The sequence below is a fragment of the Poromitra crassiceps genome (genome assembly GCF_964638095.1).
Source record: "Poromitra crassiceps genome assembly, chromosome: 8".
Taxonomy (NCBI): Eukaryota; Metazoa; Chordata; class Actinopteri; order Beryciformes; family Melamphaidae; genus Poromitra; species Poromitra crassiceps.
Genome location: NC_139629.1, coordinates 14,951,959 through 14,971,464, shown reverse-complemented (window position 1 = coordinate 14,971,464; position 19,506 = coordinate 14,951,959). Strand labels below are relative to the sequence as shown.

Below are 19,506 nucleotides of genomic sequence, written 5' to 3'. Positions count from 1 at the left end.
TTTGTTTGTATTTTGCAGTGACTTAACAGTACTTTTGTCTTACACATAGTCGAGATCTTTATTCATCTCAGTCTCAGATCCTATATGAGCATGCTTTATGGATATGCATAGGCTACGTTTAGTCAGCTTTTAAAAATACTGAATTGAAAATGCAGAAAACAAACTGCTACAGTTGATAAACATGGCTGCTAGATGTTTTGCACAGTACTGTACATGCATAGTATCTTTTGTCTGAGTTTATGATGGATACATAGATGTCATATAGAGAAGTCCATCCTGGAATGCTATGATATGGCAGCCATCTGGTCCGGGTCCAGTTCTCAGCGGTCATTGGAATCAGTGGTGAAAGTGGCTTATGCTGCCATTATAATGCTAATGTATATCCACAATTTAACTCAAATGAATCCTCAATAACTGTCAAACTAAATGAATATCTGCAAAACTTGACAGTTTTTGGATATGTGAGTTAATGTGCACAATAAATCAGCATTGTTTTTCTGTGAAGTTCTTTAATACTGGATGAGCCTGAATGATGGAGGGTCTTTCTACTGGAGTTTATGGACTGTAAATAGTGTATGTTTTATCCAAATCCATCCTAAATTTGCACATTGCACCATAGCTTTTATGGAGCAATGCTACACTTTAAAATAATCTCGAGTTATTTTCTGCATAATGTCCTGTTGCACACTCCAGCCCACTTGGGGGCGGTAATGCACCACGTGCATGGAGACAACTCACGAAGAAGAGAATGCGCAGCAGGCACGCATGCGCCAGTATGACGTCACGTTACGTACAGGACGTCCACAGAGCAAAGCGCTGAGTTTAAAGAGTCCCGCTTGCAGCTCTCTCGTTTCATTAATTTGTATTTACATTAATTTGCTTTAATCCTGCGCTGCACTGGAGGAGATGCCACAAGAAAGGTAACGTTACGTCACGTTCTGGTTTTGGATTTGTTTGTCTGTTACCTGGAGAGAATTTAGATAGAAAGTGCAATGTATGTTGATATGGGACAACACGCTGCCACAGACCTCTGTTGTGTTGCAATCCACCAACTAACCTAATCTGTCTAGAATATCAATTTGATCTAATGTTACATAGTCAAGTAATGTTCACGTTAATCCAGATTACAGCCCGTCTATAATAAAGTTAACTTGGATAATGATTTGCGAGTACGTGGCGGATTCATGTCAACTCGACAGCAGCAGATTCCGCGCTTTCCTCTGGCCTGTACCTCATTTAAACGTGTCCTCCTTCCCCCTGCAGTGTAGAGTAGATTGTAGTAAACTACAGAATAAACGCGGCAATCGCATAGCAGCGCTGTGATGTACGCATGTGTTGATAGAGGTCGAACTGAAACATCTTTTTACACTTATTAGAAATTGCGCGGTTACGTCTGGAGCGGCTGCGTCAATATGGCGGGCAGGGCGAGGGCACAGCTCACAGCTGAGCTGGCTGGTGAGCTATCATCGTATCCATCTAAACTGCCTTATTGTTTTGAAGGGAGGGAGCAGATCATTTCATATTTCGTATATTGCAGGGTTCATACAAGGTCCTTGAAATTAACTTTTCAAAAATGTAATACCTGGAAAATGTTATGAGCTTGAAATAAATAAGATAACGTTACATAAACAAAATGATACAGGATGTAAGTCAAAGCATAGACCTGTGATATGAAATGCCGGCCGGTTTAGGGCAATGTTTCTTAAGTGCTTGAATTTTGAAAATAAAAATAATTTGTGTACTTGAAAGTGCTGGGATTTCTAAAGAGGCCCTTAAAAGTGCTTGAATTTAGCCTACAATCTCTGCGCTGGGTCATTGCTGGTCAAGACTGCTTTGAGTTTATGTTAAGTGTTGTGATTCATTCTGATGTGTTAGCATGACTGGAAGCACATTTGCATTAAATGGTAAATGGCCTGCATTTATATAGCGATTTTATCCAAAGCGCTTTACAATCAGTAGGTAGATTCACCCATTCATACACCGATGGCGGCAGGCTACATTACCACGCAGGCTGCTGGCACACCATCAGGAGCAATTTGGGGTTCAGTATCTTTGCCCAAGGACACTTCGACATGCAGACTGGAGGAGACAGACGGGAATCGAACCACCGACCTCTTTTATCCAAAGCGATTGGTGGACAACCCGCTCTACCTCCTGAGCTACAGCCGCCCCCCCAGCCGCATTAGAGGACTTACAAGACTTGTGTGAACATCTGTGAATTATTGGTCTGTAATTTGGAAATAATTTGTCCTTAAAAAGTGCTTGAAATGGATCATTACAAAGGAGTGGCAACCCTGTGTTATGCACAGAAAAATAGTGCTGTAACGAGTCTTTGAAGGTCCTTGAATTTGAAAGAATATTGTGTGTCTGAAGCTTGTTTTGTCTGTGTCTCCTCCACCCAGCCGGCCGCTACAGGAGCTGCCCTGCATGGCACTCCACAGTCTCCAGGGCTCCATGATGATGTGGTCCCAGGCCGGGAGCATGAAGCGTCAGTCGCGGGGCTGCGGCCTGGGGGAGAGCCTGGCCACAGAGAGCACCCCCACTGAGTTCATCCAGCACGGGTCCCCCACACACAAGCACCAGAGACTGGACTGCAAGGACAAGGAGAACCAGGGGGCGCAGTTTGTGCTGGCCAGGCGCTCCAGGAGGAAGACACAGGCCGTATCAGGTATCGACTATGAACCAAATGATCATGGTTGGGGGACCTCTTTTAAAGGGACAGTTCACCACAAAATCAAAAATACATATTGTTCCTCTTACCTGTAGACTACAGATGGATAAATAGCACTACAGTAAAGAGTAAAATACTATTTTATCCATATAGATGGTTTTGGGGTTTGGAGATAATGGTCGTAGAGATGAACTGTCCCTTTTAGCAGTGGCAGTCTATTGAATGTACTATACTGTATTTTCTTGCTGATTGTGTCCTTGGTGTTTTCCCTGTCAGGCCTGTCGTGGGACCATCTGCCAGACGAACTGCTGCTCCGGGTCCTCTTCTGCCTCCCTCTGAAAGACCTCCTCACCATGTCTTTGCTCTGCAAGCGGTGGCATCGTTTAGTGTGAGCTTTGACTTCCTTACTACACTGCACCAGTTATTACTGCACTGCCATCATTTGCATTATCCGGTAATTGTCGGACTTTTACCGTTATAATCAAAGTCAGACAAATTAAAATCTGCCAGGTCCGTATATTATTCACCAGGTCCCTCTCGGCACAATTTGAGTTGTATTAAAATAGGCTCAAGTTGCATTTCCATACAGCTCCTCATAACATGCTTAGATTAATCGAAGAAGAAAAATAAGTCGTTTGGGACAGCCTTATTTTCTAGAGCGTTTTGTGTTACCTGCCTGAGTTTGGGAGATATCGGACTAGAGATGTCTGCCTTCAACAGACCTTGTTGTGAGCAGTTTCATGTAGGAACTACAGTATTTTGCTAGCTAGTTCCTACATGAAACTGGAGCTAGAGAAGTAGCTAGCTAGTGGAAGTAGTTCGGGGCGAAAATAGAAAATAGTTCCTGACAAGGAACTGCTCACAACAAGATCTGTGGATTATCTTGAGTAACCGGGTCATGATTTCTGGAAAGGGACATAGCTGTTTTTTGACGCTTTGAGCACCACTGCCGATCCAGTTCCATTGTATTGGAGAGAAGGTAGACATCTCTACGGCCAATAGCTCCCAAACCCAGCAATTCACACAAGAGCGATCTAGATGGATAACTAGCACTACAGGTGAGAGGACAAAATAGCTGTTTCTTGAAGTTTGTCCACTAGTGTGCAGCTGCCTGTGTGCCTCGCAGGTTTGACGAGTCTCTGTGGCACAGTGTTGATCTGGAGGGCTTGAGCGACACCGCTCCTGCCCTGGAGCAGCTGCTGCCAGCTGGGGTGCGGAGGCTGCGATGCCCCCGAGCCTCCATCCAACAGCTGCAGTTTGCAGGCGCAAGGTGAGTCTGGACTACTTACACCACTGATGCAAACAATAAACACAGGGTGGACAAGCCCGTCTTTATTCTCCCAATGGGGGGCTCTTAGATGGAGGAAACCTTGTGGCAGAATATTGGGCTCCTTCTTTGAGGCTAACCCGGAAATTGCATTATTTCGAATGGCCGGCGGGGGGCGACAACGACGGTGTGTGTGTCCAAAAAGACATTCAATTAGAAAGTGAGGAGTCAAGATTAAGAGGAGGATTTAAGGACTAATATTAATAACTAATACTTTGAAGCTGATTTTGTATGAGTTGAGTGAATTAATGAAAATAATAATATATGTTCACGATTTTTTAAAATCGCATTTACGCTTCAAAAACCCCTGTGTTCTCCCTGTGTCTGTGGTGCTCTCCCCCCCCCCCCCCCCCTCCTCTCCTGTGTTTGGTGCTCTGTCTCTCTCTCTCTCTCTCTCTGTGTGTAGGCTGCGGGTGGTTCAGATGGACCTTTCCAGCTGCACAGTAACAGCTTGCACCCTGCAGGCCATGCTGTGCCACTGCACCAGGCTGCACTGCCTCAGCCTGGAGGGCCTGCAGCTATCCCACCACATCCTCGGGTGAGTCTGCCTGGACCTTAACTTATATAAAACGTAGAAAAATGTTTATTCAAATGGAAACAGTGGTGCATTACAGGCAAACAAATGGAGCCCTAGCTCCCTTTTTTTAATATATATATATATATATATATATATATATATATATATATATATATATATATATATATATATATATATATATATAGTAGGCATCTTGCGCGCTACGTGCACTCTATTCCTAGGCTTGTTATATATGTGTGTGTGTGTTGTGTTGTGAGCTCTGTAACTAAGTGTGTGTGTGTTGTGTTGTGAGCTCTGTAACTAAGTGTGTGTGTGTTGTGTTGTGAGCTCTGTAACTAAGTGTGTGTGTGTTGTGTTGTGAGCTCTGTAACTAAGTGTGTGTGTGTGTGTTGTGTTGTGAGCTCTGTAACTAAGTGTGTGTGTTGTGTTGTGAGCTCTGTAACTAAGTGTGTGTGTGTTGTGTTGGGAGCTCTGTAACTAAGTGTGTGTGTGTCCCACAGGTCTCTAGCCAACAACCTGGCCCTGCAGCAGCTGAACCTGAGCGGCTGCTCCGGTTTCTCCGCCCGCGCTCTGGGTCACATGATCGCATCCCTCTCAAGGTCACTCCCCATTTCTGTTTGGCATTATTACACTTGTGGTGTGACTGTTTGCTTTGTCTCTTGCAGGATGCAGCAGTTGATCATCTCATGGTGTGACTGTCTTGTCTCTTGCAGGCTACAGCATTTGAACCTCTCGTGGTGTGAATTCAGTAACGACCATGTTAAGGACGTGGTGGCTAATCTCCACAGCAGTGTGACGCACCTCAACCTCAGCGGCTACAGACAGGGCCTCACTCTAGAAGGTGAGCGTTTGGTATAAAATCACTTCAGGATTCATATATCTTGTATTCTTCATGGTGATGTGGAAATGTGTTCATCATTGTAGGGTGTGCTTATGCATTAGTCGTATTTACAGTCTAAACTAGTTCCAGGTTACTGACAAAATATATTCACCTCTAGGGACAATATAATAGTAATATGCCATGTAGAATCACGTTATTCTTTGGTGCAACCCCTTTTGGCCATCTGCAACCACATGGGAGACAAAACACCTGTCAATCAGTGATCATGTCAGGGTTCCCACAGTCATGGAAAACCCCGTTTGGCCGTGGTTTCTGAATGATGACGCGCTCCGCAGTGTCTCTATTCTTTACCTTTGTTTAGTTTTTCACCATTTTCGAAAAATAAATCCAATCTAACAAAATTTGAGTTCAAATAAAAACAAAAACTATGTTATGGCTCCCAACGGCCATCATGAAAATCGGTGCAACACCCATGGGGCTTCAGTGTGGCACAGCCATGTGGTAGAAGTAAGCATGCAGTAGATCACATGATGTATTGAGTGTGTAGACTGCCTTTGTGTCTGTTGATTGATCATTTATCAGTAGGGATGCACCGATATGAAAATTTTGGCCGATGCCGATAACCGATATTAACATTGCTGTTATGGCCGATAACCGATATTTACCGATGTCGATATGATCTGTATAAAACCAAATTTTTATGATCATCACATTTTGTACATACTGAAAAACACATGTTAACACTGAATTTGAAAAAGTTATGCATTTCTTTATTTGCAAAGCCTTTGGAAAAGCCCATAAATCATAGATTTACTGCATTATTTCATATCAATGTGAAGAATTTGGCTGATAATGATAACCGATATTAACATTGCAACATCTGACCGATACCGATATGACCGATATGTTAAAAAATGACTAACATCGGCCGATACCGATATGATTGCCGATATATCGTGCATCCCTATTTATCAGCATTGTCTCTGTCCAGATGTGAAGGTGCTGGTGGCCAGATGTCCTAATGTTGAAACTCTGGATTTAAGGTGAGTTCCTGTTTGGAGTGCCTCATGACATTTTTGCCATTGAGATTAAGTTTGTCTGACAAACTGAGCGAGAAGTCGTCATGGTAACATTCATAAGATGCAACTTTATTGGTTACTAGAAACAGAGCACGCTTTGCACTCATTTCCAGTATTTCCAGCGCATGCAGCTGCCTCGCACGCAGATCGCACACTCAACTGGCAGTGCTCATTTTTACCATTCCTCATTGGTCAGGGAAATTAAGATCACACATTGCCTTAAATTGACTGTACATTTTCTGTCAATGTGTGTGCTGCAGTGACAGTGTGTGTGTTGTTGTGTGTTACAGTGACAGTGTGTGTGTTGTTGTGTGTTACAGTGACAGTGTGTGTGTTGTGTGTTACAGTGACTGTGTTGTTGTGTGTGACAGTGTGTGTGTTGTTGTGTGTTACAGTGTGTATGTTGTTGTATGTTACAGTGACTGTGTGTGTGTGTGTGTTGTTGTATGTTACAGTGACTGTGTGTGTGTGTGTTAGGGATGGGCATTTCTAGCAAAAACACTATTCGAAATTCGCTGGCCAAAGTCGACTTTTAATCGAAATTCGAAAATAAAAATTAAATGTAAAAAAAATTAAAAATGTAAAAAAAAAATTTTTTTTTTTTTTTTTTTGTGAGTGAAATGTTGCATTGTCTCCCCTGATTCTAAGTATAGTTGAATCGCTTGGTTTGAGCAAGGAAAACAATTTTTATAAGCATTTTAAGCAAGGTTTATGGAAAAATGAATGGCGGATGAAATCCCATGAAGAGGGAGAGGTTGCTTATAAAAATTGTTTTACTTTCTCAAACCAAGCGATTCGACTATACCGTAAATTCCGGACTATAAGCCGCGGCTTTTTTCCCGTTTTTTGGCCCCTGCGGCTTATATAACGGTGCGTCTTATCTATGGATTTTTTCAGAAAAAAAAAAAAAATACAAATAAAATCTCTCTTTTTTAGCACTCTTTCTAACTATAAATCCACTTCTGTTTTAATTTCCTCTCTTGCCCTCTTTTCACCACACCGCGGACACTGTGTGCACTGTAAAAATAAACAACGGTGGTGTTGTGTTATGTTGTTTTGTTGAAATGTTACGGTAATACGGTAAATGGGAGCTTCCTCAAACAGCCATCTCTTTCCCGACAATCCCCTCTGTGCGTGACCACTTACATATGGTAATTACGGTAAGCAAACGGCCACTCGGCCATCAACTCCCTCCCCCGACTACCAGGAGAAAATCACAAACTTCGGCGAATTCACACAAAGGAAGATCAAGGAATATTCCATCGAACCGGAGCAGATCATAAATATGGATGAAGTGCCTTTGACGTTCGACCTGCCACTCACTCGGACTGTTAACAAGAAGCGCCCTGGAGGATTCTTTCACCAAAAAAAAGCTTTGCTCGTTCTCGACAGCATGAGAACGAGCAGTAGAAGCAACACTCTCACTTACCATGGGGAAGGTACGCAGAAATTCACACGACGCAGCTTTCAAGTTGAAAGCAGTCAATCTCGCATTAAAAGAGGGAAACAGAGCAGCCGCGCGTAACCTGGGCATCGATGAGTCAATGGTGAGGCGTTGGACGGTGCAGCAGGAGGAACTGTCTCAGCACGGAATATTATAGGAGTGTGAAAACATCCACAATCACCAACGGGTTCCAAAACGCTGGACTGCTGCGGGATGAAGAGGATGACGCCGCCACAGCTGGCGCTGAGGGCCGTCAGAGGCTTCAGAGGCTGTTCGATGCCGACAGTGATGAAGAGGAGTTCGTTGGTTTTGAGTGACAATGAAGGAGAGAGGAGAGTGGTTGATGAAGCCACCCTGAACCTGTTCGTTTCCGACACTGAAGATGAGGACTTTGGTGGTTTCAGTACGCAGGAAGAAGAGGAAGACGAGGATTAGTGACTTGACTTCTCTGGTTACAGGTTTGCTGCATATATAGCCTATTGTTGTGTGATTTTGTCTGGGGATTAGTGACCTGACTTTTGTTTTGTTTTGTTGAAATGTTAATAAATGGGAGCTTCCCCAAACAGCCATCGCTTTCCCGACATTCCTCTCTGTGCACGAACCCTTTCATATGGTAATTAAACATCAAAACACCCGCGGCTTATAGACCGGTGCGGCTTATAGAAGAAAAAAATAGTCAATTTTGGTCCCGCGGCTTATAGACCGGTGCGTCTTATAGTCCGGAATTTACGGTACTTAGAATCAGGGGAGACAATGCAAAATTTCACACACAAAAAAAAAAAACAATAAACGAATTTCGAATTTCAATAATAAAAGTCGACCTTGATAATAACAACGATTATTCGAAATTCGATGCCCATCCCTAGTGTGTGTGTGTGTATGTTAGGGATGGGGCCGATCCAATATCTGTATCGGGTGCCGATATTGGCACTAATTCACGAATCGGATCGGATCCGATTTTTTTTTTGCAATTCCAGCGCGGGCCGCACAGCTGGCCGTAATTTGCCCATATAGTATCCTTCTTTGCCTTGTATATTTTCTTAATTTTGTCTGCTGTTTGCAAAAAACTATCCTATACTGTACATATTCCACATATACTGTACAAACATATTGGTATCGGCATAATATCTGTATCGGCAGATATCCAAATTCAGGTATCGGAATCGGATCGGAAGTGAAAAAATGTGGATCGGTGCATCCCTAGTGTGTGTGTGTGTGTGTGTGTGTGTGTGTGTGTGTTGTATGTTGTATGTTACAGTGACAGTGTGTATGTTGCAGTGACTGTGTGTTGTATGTTACAGTGACAGTGTGTATGTTGCAGTGACTGTGTGTTGTATGTTACAGTGACAGTGTGTATGTTGCAGTGACTGTGTGTTGTATGTTACAGTGACAGTGTGTATGTTGCAGTGACTGTGTGTGTGTTGTTGTATGTTGCAGTGACTGTGTGTGTGTGTGTTGTTGTATGTTACAGTGACAGTGTGTATGTTGCAGTGACTGTGTGTGTTGTATGTTACAGTGACTGTGTGTTGTTGTATGTTACAGTGACAGTGTGTATGTTGCAGTGACTGTGTGTGTTGTTGTATGTTGCAGTGACTGTGTGTGTGTGTTGTTGTATGTTACAGTGACAGTGTGTATGTTGCAGTGACTGTGTGTGTTGTTGTATGTTACAGTGACAGTGTGTATGTTGCAGTGACTGTTCGTGTGTTGCAGTGACAGTGTGTGTATTGTTGTGTGTTACAGTGACAGTGCTCTCCTGATGGCTGACAGTTTGCCCGTCCTCGGCCAGCTGAAGAAGCTGCTGCACCTGTCCCTGAGCCGCTGCTACCAGATCCACCCAGCTGCCATCGCGTAAGTCTTTCACTACGTTTTCCAGTTGTAGCACGGGTGCAACTTTTTGTCAGTTGGTCACACAGCACATGATTTGGTCGCAGTGTTTGTATTCTTGCAGTGTTTTCCCTACCATTCTACAGGCCTGACGGGCCCGCCAGGCCAGAAAAAGAATTGCAAAATAAATAAATAATAATTATATATATATATATATATATATATATATATATATATATTTTTTTTTTTCTGCTCTCCCCAAAATTCCAATAAACCTTTATGGCATATTATTACAATACAGCAATACTGGACCCTGTACTACGAAGCTAGTTTAACAGATCCGCGATAAGTCCCTTTGATCTGGTTTGACTGAACAGGATCAAAGCTATCTAGTTTAAGGATACTACGACGCTGGTTTTGTAGTCGATAACTGAAGCTGGGATCTGCCTGTGCACGCGCACGTTTTTCGCTCGTGCACAGGCGCGCGTCCACGCGAAAGAGGTGCGCTAGCCAATCACATTATGAACAGCTGAGTTGATCCACGCCCACACCCATTTCCACACCCATTTCCTCATTCAGCGCAGCCACAGTGTGATCAGAGATTTTTGCGGATATTTAATGTATCCGCGATTTAATGTCAGAATGAAAATCTGCGTTGGATAGTCTGCTGAAGGGCTGTCTAAAGCAGCAGCTTGTATTCACATCAGTCATTTGATTTACTTTGATCAGCGATTTCTGTCTGATACAGCTGCATTGATACAGGCAGCAGCAAAAAATGTAAAAGTGTAATCTCAGTCTATACATTTCCACAATCTGTAAGCCTATTTAGACCATAGATTTAGAAACGCATGCTCAATGAATAATGATCTCTATCACTCATGTGTGTGGTTCCACTGATCGAATAATTCATATATAAAATAGCCTAGTATAAAGCCTAGGGATGTCAACGGTTAACCGTTAATCGATTAACCGTCGCTAACGTCGTTGTTCGGTTATTGCTGTCGGTCTATCAGTTAATATAAATTTTTTTTTTTTTTTTTTTTTTTTTTTTTTTTTGGTCTATTTACTCAATGAGCTCATGCCCAAACAAGGCGTGTCTATTTAGATGCTGAAATGTTAATGCTTTTTGTGTTAGAAATTCTAACACAAAAAGAATTTGTGTTGAAATGTTGATGCTTTTTGTTAATGCTTGTTAATGCTTTTTGTGTTAGAAATTCTAACACAAAAAGCATTAACATTTCAGCATCTAAATAGACACGCCTTGTTTGGGCATGAGTTCATTGAGTAAATAGACAAAAAAAAAAAAAAAAATTTTTTTTTTTTTTTTTTTTTTTTAATATTAAAAAATTATGAATTAACCGATAGGTTAATCGATTATTAGCGTCGGTTAATCGAAAGTGAAATTAACCGAAAATTGACATCCCTAATAAAGCCTAATAAAGCCTAATAGCCTACTATAAAAGAGAAAACTGCTGAACTGAATTGAGACGATGCGGGCATAGTTATCATTGATAAAAACTAGCCTATTTTTGCTCATATATTGGCATACAGCCTACAGGACACAGTTCCAGCTGAAAGATGCAAGAATAGCCTGCATATTTAGTATTGGGGCTATCCCATATTTAAACTAATATCTATATTATATGTATAGGCTTTTCTGGCATGTAGGAGAATATCACCCTCACTCCATTTGAGGGTCCGTTCATGATATGCGCCGCGGTGATTAATAGTGATCATATTTCTCCACGCATCGTTGAGCTGTTAAGACATAAAGTGGTAAGTAGGCTTAATTTAATTATGTAGCCTACAGAGCCACGAATGTTTTGCTTGTTCTATGACTGCAATCTATTTTTCATATGGCGATCTTATGAATGGTGAGTGACTCCAGAGAGCCGATATTATATGGGTCTCTCATGGATTTTGATCTTATCCTCTGAAGCTAACCTGGTCGCGACCAGGTTAGCTTTGCAGCGTCAGTTGCCATGGTGATTGAAAGTTAACTTGCTTTGTAGTACGGCTAAACCAGGTTTAAACTCAAACTTACTCGGATAAGGCATTAAACTAGCTTCGTAGTACAGGCTACTGGTGTTGACAGAAGATGCCAAATTGATTAGGAAATGATTGTATCTTTATTTAAATACGGTATGTGCTTTGATTAAAAAAAATATTTTACTCAATTTGTAACTTGTGTTACTTGACAGAGTAACTGGTATAATATTACTGAAATCATATTGGTAATAAGTTATATTACTGACTTACTGCTAAAAGTAATATATTACATGTAATATGGTACTTTTGTAATGGCTTACCCCCTACACTCTCAATATATAGGCTAATAACTGGGCTGCCAATGTTAGAGCTCTAATGTTTTGGCAGCAAGGGACCCCTGGCAACTTAACTCCCGGGGCGCCCCCCTGTGTCTGAAAATGGAGGCCAGCTCTATTGCCAACTCCTCTCTACCAACCACATTATTTTCTAAGCTAGAGAGGCCCGGGACTTTACAAAATGTAGGTTTTGTTATGAAAAACTATCAGAATTCTAAACCAAGTTAGGAGAATTCTGTTTACCAAATGTTTTTGTTCACACCAATTTGTTTCAATCACTCTTTTTTTTATCTCCTTGGTCAGATAGAAACTACCATGCCTGTAGTGATAAGGGTCTGGCTTCCATCAAAGACCTATACATAGATGGTCATTTTACATCCTTTGATCTACTGAAAAGGAAGTTTGAGTTGCCCGGCACAGACTGGCTGATTCCTGCAAATCAGAAATTATACCCTGAAGAAGGCTGTTTGTGCCGCTACGCGTGGGTCTTGTCCCAGCTCTTTTAACATGCACTAGCTATGTTTTTAAAACTTCCTAAATGATATAGCCATCTATAGTAAATAAAGGCTTTTTACTTTCTGCCAGAAGAGTGCCTTGGACCTTTCTTCTTTTTTGAACCTTTGTGATCCTCACCATAGAGCACCTTCACCACACCGTTTTTGGACTTCCGAGCACTCTGGACCTTTTTTCTAAATCAGAAATTATGTTCGATCCCAGATTCATACCTTTTGAAGCGCTCCCAAGTGTGTGTTTGTACTGTGCTCATGTCCCCCCTCCCTCTCTGGTCCTCAGTGATGTCAGCGCTCTGCTCCCTGGCCTGAGGCTGCTGGATGTGTTTGGGCTGCTGACAGACGGCGGCCTGCGCTTGGTGAGGACGACCATGCCTCACCTCTCCATCAACACCCGGCCCTTCTCCACCGTGGCCCGGCCCAGCCCCCACGCCGACCGCCCCCCCTACAGCCACCGCACCATGTGGGACGAGAGCTGTCGACTCAGGTTCAAGTCCTAAACTATAGGTTGAGGCCACGTCTCGTCATAGACGCTGGGTTAGCTGGCTCAGCCTGGCTGGGGGCGTGGTCAGGGTGGGGTAAATCCCCCCGTTCTATCCATTCAGCAAAGTTAGAATTTAGCTGATAGCCCAGCCCAGGCAGACACGATCGGGGATTCAACCACCGCAGTAAACGCGCATCTGAGCAGACGTCTTGTGTTCTGCTCTAGAACCCCCAAACCTGTAGTTTAGAGCCGTAGCACCGTCCTTTGGTGAGTCGGCCCATTGAGATATATCTGCGGTTTTACCCCACTCGCGCGCCAGCCGTATAACATGCCGACTGTCTATCGCCGGCGTTTTATCACGAGTTACAGACATCTTACAGTATTTAAATGCGCGTTATAGGTTTGCGTCGCTGTGCACGTCACTGTCTGTCGGGCATCAACAGAGACGTGTTTCGGCGACCCCTGCTGCTACCGGAGATCTTTTATTGTGTTGGATGGCGTTCATGGTGCAAAAGGGCCTTTTTGAAAGTTTTTGAAAAATTAAAGGTGGATATTTATGGAAGAGGGTTAGGCCCACATACAATTATTTTTATTTCTTTTTTGGAAGGGAGGGGGGGGGGGTTGAAACAGTCAATGGTTCTGACTATTATCAGAATTCTGACTTTAAACTCAGAACTCAAACAGGCAAATAGTGAACCTGTTGTCCCCCACCAGTGATGTAGTTCCATCCTTGGGTCAGTCTCATTCATTGTCAGTGTCGCCCCCTAGTGGCACATAGTCAACATTACAGTGTGACGGACGGCGACCGATCCCTCCCTTTGGTGGGGGACAATAAATGTTCTTCTGGCCCGTACCCTCTTCCATAGATATCTGATGATGTTCTTGTTTAAATGTATTGACAGCTTTCTGTGGATTGGTGCTGTATTGTAGGTTCTAAAAAATGTTTACAGTAACTTAATTATTTTTGAAAATGGCAGAAACTTGAATTTACCATCTGATGTTAGATGTGTACAGAAATGTGGTGGGATGCTGATAATTCCTCAAAAACCAATGTGCCACTAATGTTGATCCTTTTAATGATTGTCCTACATGTTTGTAATGCGTCATCTGTAATAATTGCCTCCCATTAAAGAGATCAGTTCATTTCAATGCATCAGTCATGCTGTGAAGTGGAGCTTTCATGTCAAATGATGTCTAAATCTTTGAAGTTTCAACCAGCAATAGAGATGTTATAGCACATTTTAGATGGTGTGATGTCAACCAGGCTTCAAAATGCATGGACTGTGGTGTCAGTGGATTCATGTTTTTATAGATTAAGATTACGGTAATGTGTTTGCATCCAGTTTACTGCTCTAATAATAGTGTAAAAATAATGTTCAGTGTAAAAAATAATCGTCAAAAAATATGGTCATGGAAAATCTGGAAAGTTCACTCATTTTCCAGATCTGGAAAAGTCATGGAATTAGAAAAATCCACCCTTTTATTGAAGTGATGGACATTTGTAGTGTGTAATGACGCTGGACAAATAGGACACACCTCTTTCTGTTGGATTTTAGTGCTTTGTATTTTAGTCATATTTTTATTGAAAATTCACATTTTATTTCAATAGCTTCCACCGGAACCACCTGGGTCAGGGGGGCTGTAACTTTGGAGGCTGATATATGTTTATGAATAAAAGCCAGCGTTTTTTTCTCTCTCTCAAAACTTGTACTTCAAACCAAATGAAGCCAAACATGTCACTCTCACCCATTCCACTGACAACTGCGATGTGATTTGACATCAACCAATCATCACCTGCATAATATTGTTTATCAATGTCAATGACATTGCGTGTGTGCGTGTCGTGCATAGCAAGGGTTTTATAAAGAAAGCAGTGGGCTAAACGGCAGCATTAGATTGGCCTGATTACGTGCAAAAATGAAGAGGCAGAAGGAACAGAAAACAATCTCTGAATTCTTGAAATGCAAACAGCTAAAAGTGATGACCACGCGGATGCTGTCAGCCGCATACAAGAGTGGGATTGGGGTTTCTCAAGGGCAGTCTGACTGAGTGTATGCCTGTGTATATGTTTTCATAACACTGGGCCAAATAACCAGTCTGTATTTATGTATTACTAGTGTAGTGCCCGTTCCCCCCGAAGCACAACCCCGTATGGACGCCCCCCCCCCCCCTCAATTTTTTTTTTTGAAAAGCCCCGACTTTTACCACTTGTTTATGTTTATGTTTATTTGCACATTAAAGGAAAACAGAAACAAAATAAAAAATGTTTACAACATTGGAGAAAAAAACATGTGCAGGTGAGATAGAAACCCACTACGGGTTTATATAAAGATCTCACCTCAAGAGAAAAACATAATAATACAAGTTACTCAATTAACATTGAACAAACATTACAATACAATGATAACTCAGATTAGTGAAAGAAATAGAAAAAATAGGAATAAAAAGAGAAATAAAAATGAGAATGAGGTTTAGACCTCTCTCAGAAATGCCATAGCTCACTCAGTGCCAAATGTACCAGACATTAGAAAACCTTTTAGTTTCTTTTTGTACACAGACAGGGATAGAGAAACAGTCAATAAATGTAAGTTTGAATTCCATATTTTGGCTCCATGATATTTTAACGAAAATTGACCTCTGGATGTACGATACAATGGTATATTAAGGTTATTGCTTTGTCTAGTAGGATAAGAATGAATTTGTGAATTACAGATGAAAAATTATTTACAATTTTCTGGTAAGTCAGTACTCATGTACTTCAATTTGAAAATGAAAATGCAGGTTTGAAAAATGTTGATATCAAAAATTGACATCACACCACATTTACAAAAGAGCGTGGCAGTTTCAGCATACGGCTTTGAAAATGTTGCTAGTCTAACAAAACGTTTTTGTAGCAATAGAAGTTTATGCAAATGAGTGGGGAAGGTACTAGCCCAAACAATATTACAGTATGAAAGGTATGGGAATATTAGACTAATATAAAGTTAAAAGACAGGAGAAATTAAGAAGTCCACAAATCCTTCTAATAATTCCAAGGGATTTTGTGATCTTCTTACAGACCTGGCTGATATGGTCTTTTCCACTGAGGCAGTACTGCAAAACTAAATGAGTAACATCTGTACAATACATGATACAATCACATAAAATAACACTCTTTGGGAGTCAAAAACATTTACCACAGGGAAGGGTGAGGAACTCAAGGTGCAATAGGTGACGACAATCTGAGATTACAGTCTCAGTTTTTCTCAGGACTTGTCTACTGAACAGTTCTGACAAACCTGTCTGCTTAACTCAAATCTTTTTTTCTACAATTATGTGTTCAATGCAGTCCTTAACACTTAAGGCAGCAAGCAAACAACATATGACTGAAAAACACAACAGATTCAATGTCAGTCATCAGTGATTTGTCAATCTGGACACCCAGAGTCGATCAGTCTGACGACTAATAAGACTCTTGGACAGACGGCCGATATCTCTGGGTTTCCGCTGTATCATGGACGTCTGCGTCAAGACTTCTGCTTCCATGTGACGCGTGTACTGTTTACAGTCTAATTGATGGAGTTGGAGCTTATCGAGTGTAGGTCCAGATGACCCTATTGATTCTAACATTCTGAATCCAACCGAAGCTAATGTTACTGGTTTTAGTTATCAATCTTTTACTGTAGCCAAGCTGCTTAAGGACCAGAGTCATCCTTATATTTGACCATGTTCTCATTGAAAAAGGCCTTTATATTGCTAGGAATTAATCTGGCACCGCTGCTCTTCTGGTTGGTTGGAGGGAATACCTGGCTGCAGACTATTGGACCTTTGTGGATCAGAATGGAAAACTGGCACAGAGAAACAACAGAGGCTCCTCCCACCCACTGCCTCCTAGCCTGGTTAAGCATCTGGATCCGTGAGGCTCCTCCCACCCACTGCCTCCTAGCCTGGTTAAGCATCTGGATCCGTGAGGCTCCTCCCACCCACTGCCTCCTAGCCTGGCTCCTCCCACCCACTGCCTCCTAGCCTGGTTAAGCATGTGGATCAACAGAGGCTCCTCCCACCCACTGCCTCCTAGCCTGGTTAAGCATCTGGATCAACAGAAGCTCCTCCCACCCACTGCCTCCTAGCCTGGTTAAGCATCTGGATCAACAGAGGCTCCTCCCACCCACTGCCTCCTAGCCTGGTTAAGCATGTGGATCCGTGACCTCACATTGTGTTTCCTCCGTGGTCATTTCAGTGGGTGGAAGTAGCCAGTCCTTCAATCTAAATCCACCTGGAAGAACGGCCAAGAAACTCCGCTCTTGCATCCTCCTGTTCTTGTTTAACTGTTATCGAGTCTATTTCTGCAATAACTGCACTTACTGTACCCCTCATTTTAACCAATGTATATGGCTTTTGAGGTGGAGTGTGAAGGATTCTGTTCAAAATCTCCACATTTGAGACTAAACTGTTAGAATTTTACACACTATCATTTTCAGGCAGCGAGAGTGCCCAAAGGGCAAACAGCTTGTCCTATTTACTGTTCGAATCCCCAGTTTGTCTGGATGGAAACATCAGTGTGGCTGGTGATACATTAGATTAAAATAAATGGAAGAATCGATAAATAGAATGAAGAAATACAAAATATAAACGTCTGTATGACACCCTCCCAGGCTCCGCCAAACAAAACAGTCAGTCAAGAAGTCAGTGCCGTCGCATCTTTCCATTTTCAATCTGTACATCTATTATCATGTCAGAGGTGTAGTTGGATCTTGGCCTCCTTCGTTAAGTGGACAGTCTGGGTCAGTAGGTCTGTCAGTTGGCCAGTCAGTCAGTAGGCCTGTTATTTGGTCCGTCAGTAGGCCTGTCAGTGAGTCAGTCAGTTGGTCAGTCAGTTGTTCACTCAGTAGGCATGTCAGTTGGTCAGTAGACCTGTCAGTTGGTCACTCAGTAGGCCTGTCAGTTGGTCACTCAGTTGGTCAGTTATTAGGTCTGTCAGTTGGTCAGTCAGTAGGCCTGTCAGTCGGTAGGCCTGTCAGTTGGTCAGTCAGTAGGCCTGTCAGTTGTTCAGTTAGTAGGCCTGTCAGCTGGTTAGTCAGTAGCCCTGTCAGTTAGTCAGTCAGTAGGCCTGTCAGTTGGTCAGTCAGTAGCCTTGTCAGTTGGTCAGTCAGTAGGCTTGTAGGCTTGTCAGTAGTTCAGCAGGCCTGTCAGAGGTGCAGGCTGATCTTGCCCTCATTGGCCAGCCGCTCGATGACTTGGAATTCAAATTTGGCAGGGTGGTTACTGCGAGTGGCGGGCTTCACAATCACTCTACCGCCGTAGGAGATGTCCTCGAAGTAGTGATGCCAGACCCCATGCTGGTTGGCGCCATAGCCAAACACTGACACCTGCACACATAGACAGGATATACTATATAACATACTGTATAATGTTAATATATAATGTGATATACTAGAACTTCATACCTCTAACATGTAGTGACACATATGATGGCCCCAACTACCTCTGCCAGGGCTTGTGTTGTCTCTGTGACCGTGTCTTTTCTGAATCTCTACTCTTCCAGGTCTTTCAGGGCGAGTCAGGGAGTCATCAGAATAACTGAAGTGTTATCAGGGCGAGTCAGGGATTCTAACTGGGAAGTGTTATCAGGGCGAGTCAGGGAGTCATCAGAGTAACTGGGAAGTGTTATCAGGGTGAGTCAGGGAGTCATCAGAGTAACTGGGAAGTGTTATCAGGGCGAGTCAGGGAGTCATCAGAGTAACTGGGAAGTGTTATCAGGGGGAAGTGTTATCAGAGTGAGTCAGGGAGTCATCAGAATAACAAGTGTTATCAGGGCGAGTCAGGGAGTCATCATAGTAACTGGGAAGTGTTACCAGGGTGAGTCAGGGAGTCATCAGAGTAACTGGGAAGTGTTATCAGGGCGAGTCAGGGAGTCATCAGAGTAACTGTGAAGTGTTATCAGGGTGAGTCAGGGAGTCATCAGAGTAACTGGGAAGTGTTATCAGGGCGAGTTAGGGAGTCATCAGAGTAACTGGGAAGTGTTATCAGGGGGAAGTGTTATCAGAGTGAGTCAGGGAGTCATCAGAATAACAAGTGTTATCAGGGCGAGTCAGGGAGTCATCATAGTAACTGGGAAGTGTTATCAGGGTGAGTCAGGGAGTCATCAGAGTAACTGGGAAGTGTTATCAGGGCGAGTCAGGGAGTCATCAGAGTAACTGTGAAGTGTTATCAGGGTGAGTCAGGGAGTCATCAGAGTAACTGGGAAGTGTTATCAGGGCGAGTCAGGGAGTCATCAGAGTAACTGGGAAGTGTTATCAGGGGGAAGTGTTATCAGGGCGAGTCAGGGAGTCATCAGAGTAACTGGGAAGTGTTATCAGGGCGAGTTAGGGAGTCATCAGAGTAACTGGGAAGTGTTATCAGGGGGAAGTGTTATCAGGGCGAGTCAGGGAGTCATCAGAGTAACTGGGAAGTGTCATCAGGGCGAGTTAGGGAGTCATCAGAGTA

General features: G+C 42.8%; 2 protein-coding genes across 2 annotated transcripts in view; one reads left to right on the top strand and one right to left on the bottom strand.

The window, feature by feature from the left end:
* Nucleotides 1-1,412: 1,412 nt before the first annotated feature.
* On the top strand, nt 1,413-13,057 carry skp2 (S-phase kinase-associated protein 2, E3 ubiquitin protein ligase; the record flags this gene model as incomplete). The annotated part of the gene is made up of 10 exons (XM_083641068.1): nt 1,413-1,468; nt 2,403-2,668; nt 2,948-3,059; nt 3,798-3,941; nt 4,405-4,536; nt 5,037-5,135; nt 5,250-5,377; nt 6,369-6,420; nt 9,641-9,748; nt 12,841-13,057. The coding sequence occupies 10 exons, from the start codon at nt 1,413-1,415 to the stop codon at nt 13,055-13,057; spliced, it is 1,314 nt and encodes a 437-aa protein (XP_083497194.1).
* Nucleotides 13,058-18,209: 5,152 nt separating this feature from the next.
* LOC310780491 (CMP-N-acetylneuraminate-beta-galactosamide-alpha-2,3-sialyltransferase 1-like) overlaps nt 18,210-19,506 on the bottom strand; it is a gene marked incomplete at both ends in the record, with an annotated part of 30,217 nt that continues 28,920 nt past the window's right edge. Inside the window, one exon of the mRNA XM_083641065.1 lies at nt 18,210-18,389. Coding sequence (XP_083497191.1) covers nt 18,210-18,389 — 180 coding nt within the window. The remainder of the gene's footprint in view (nt 18,390-19,506) is intronic.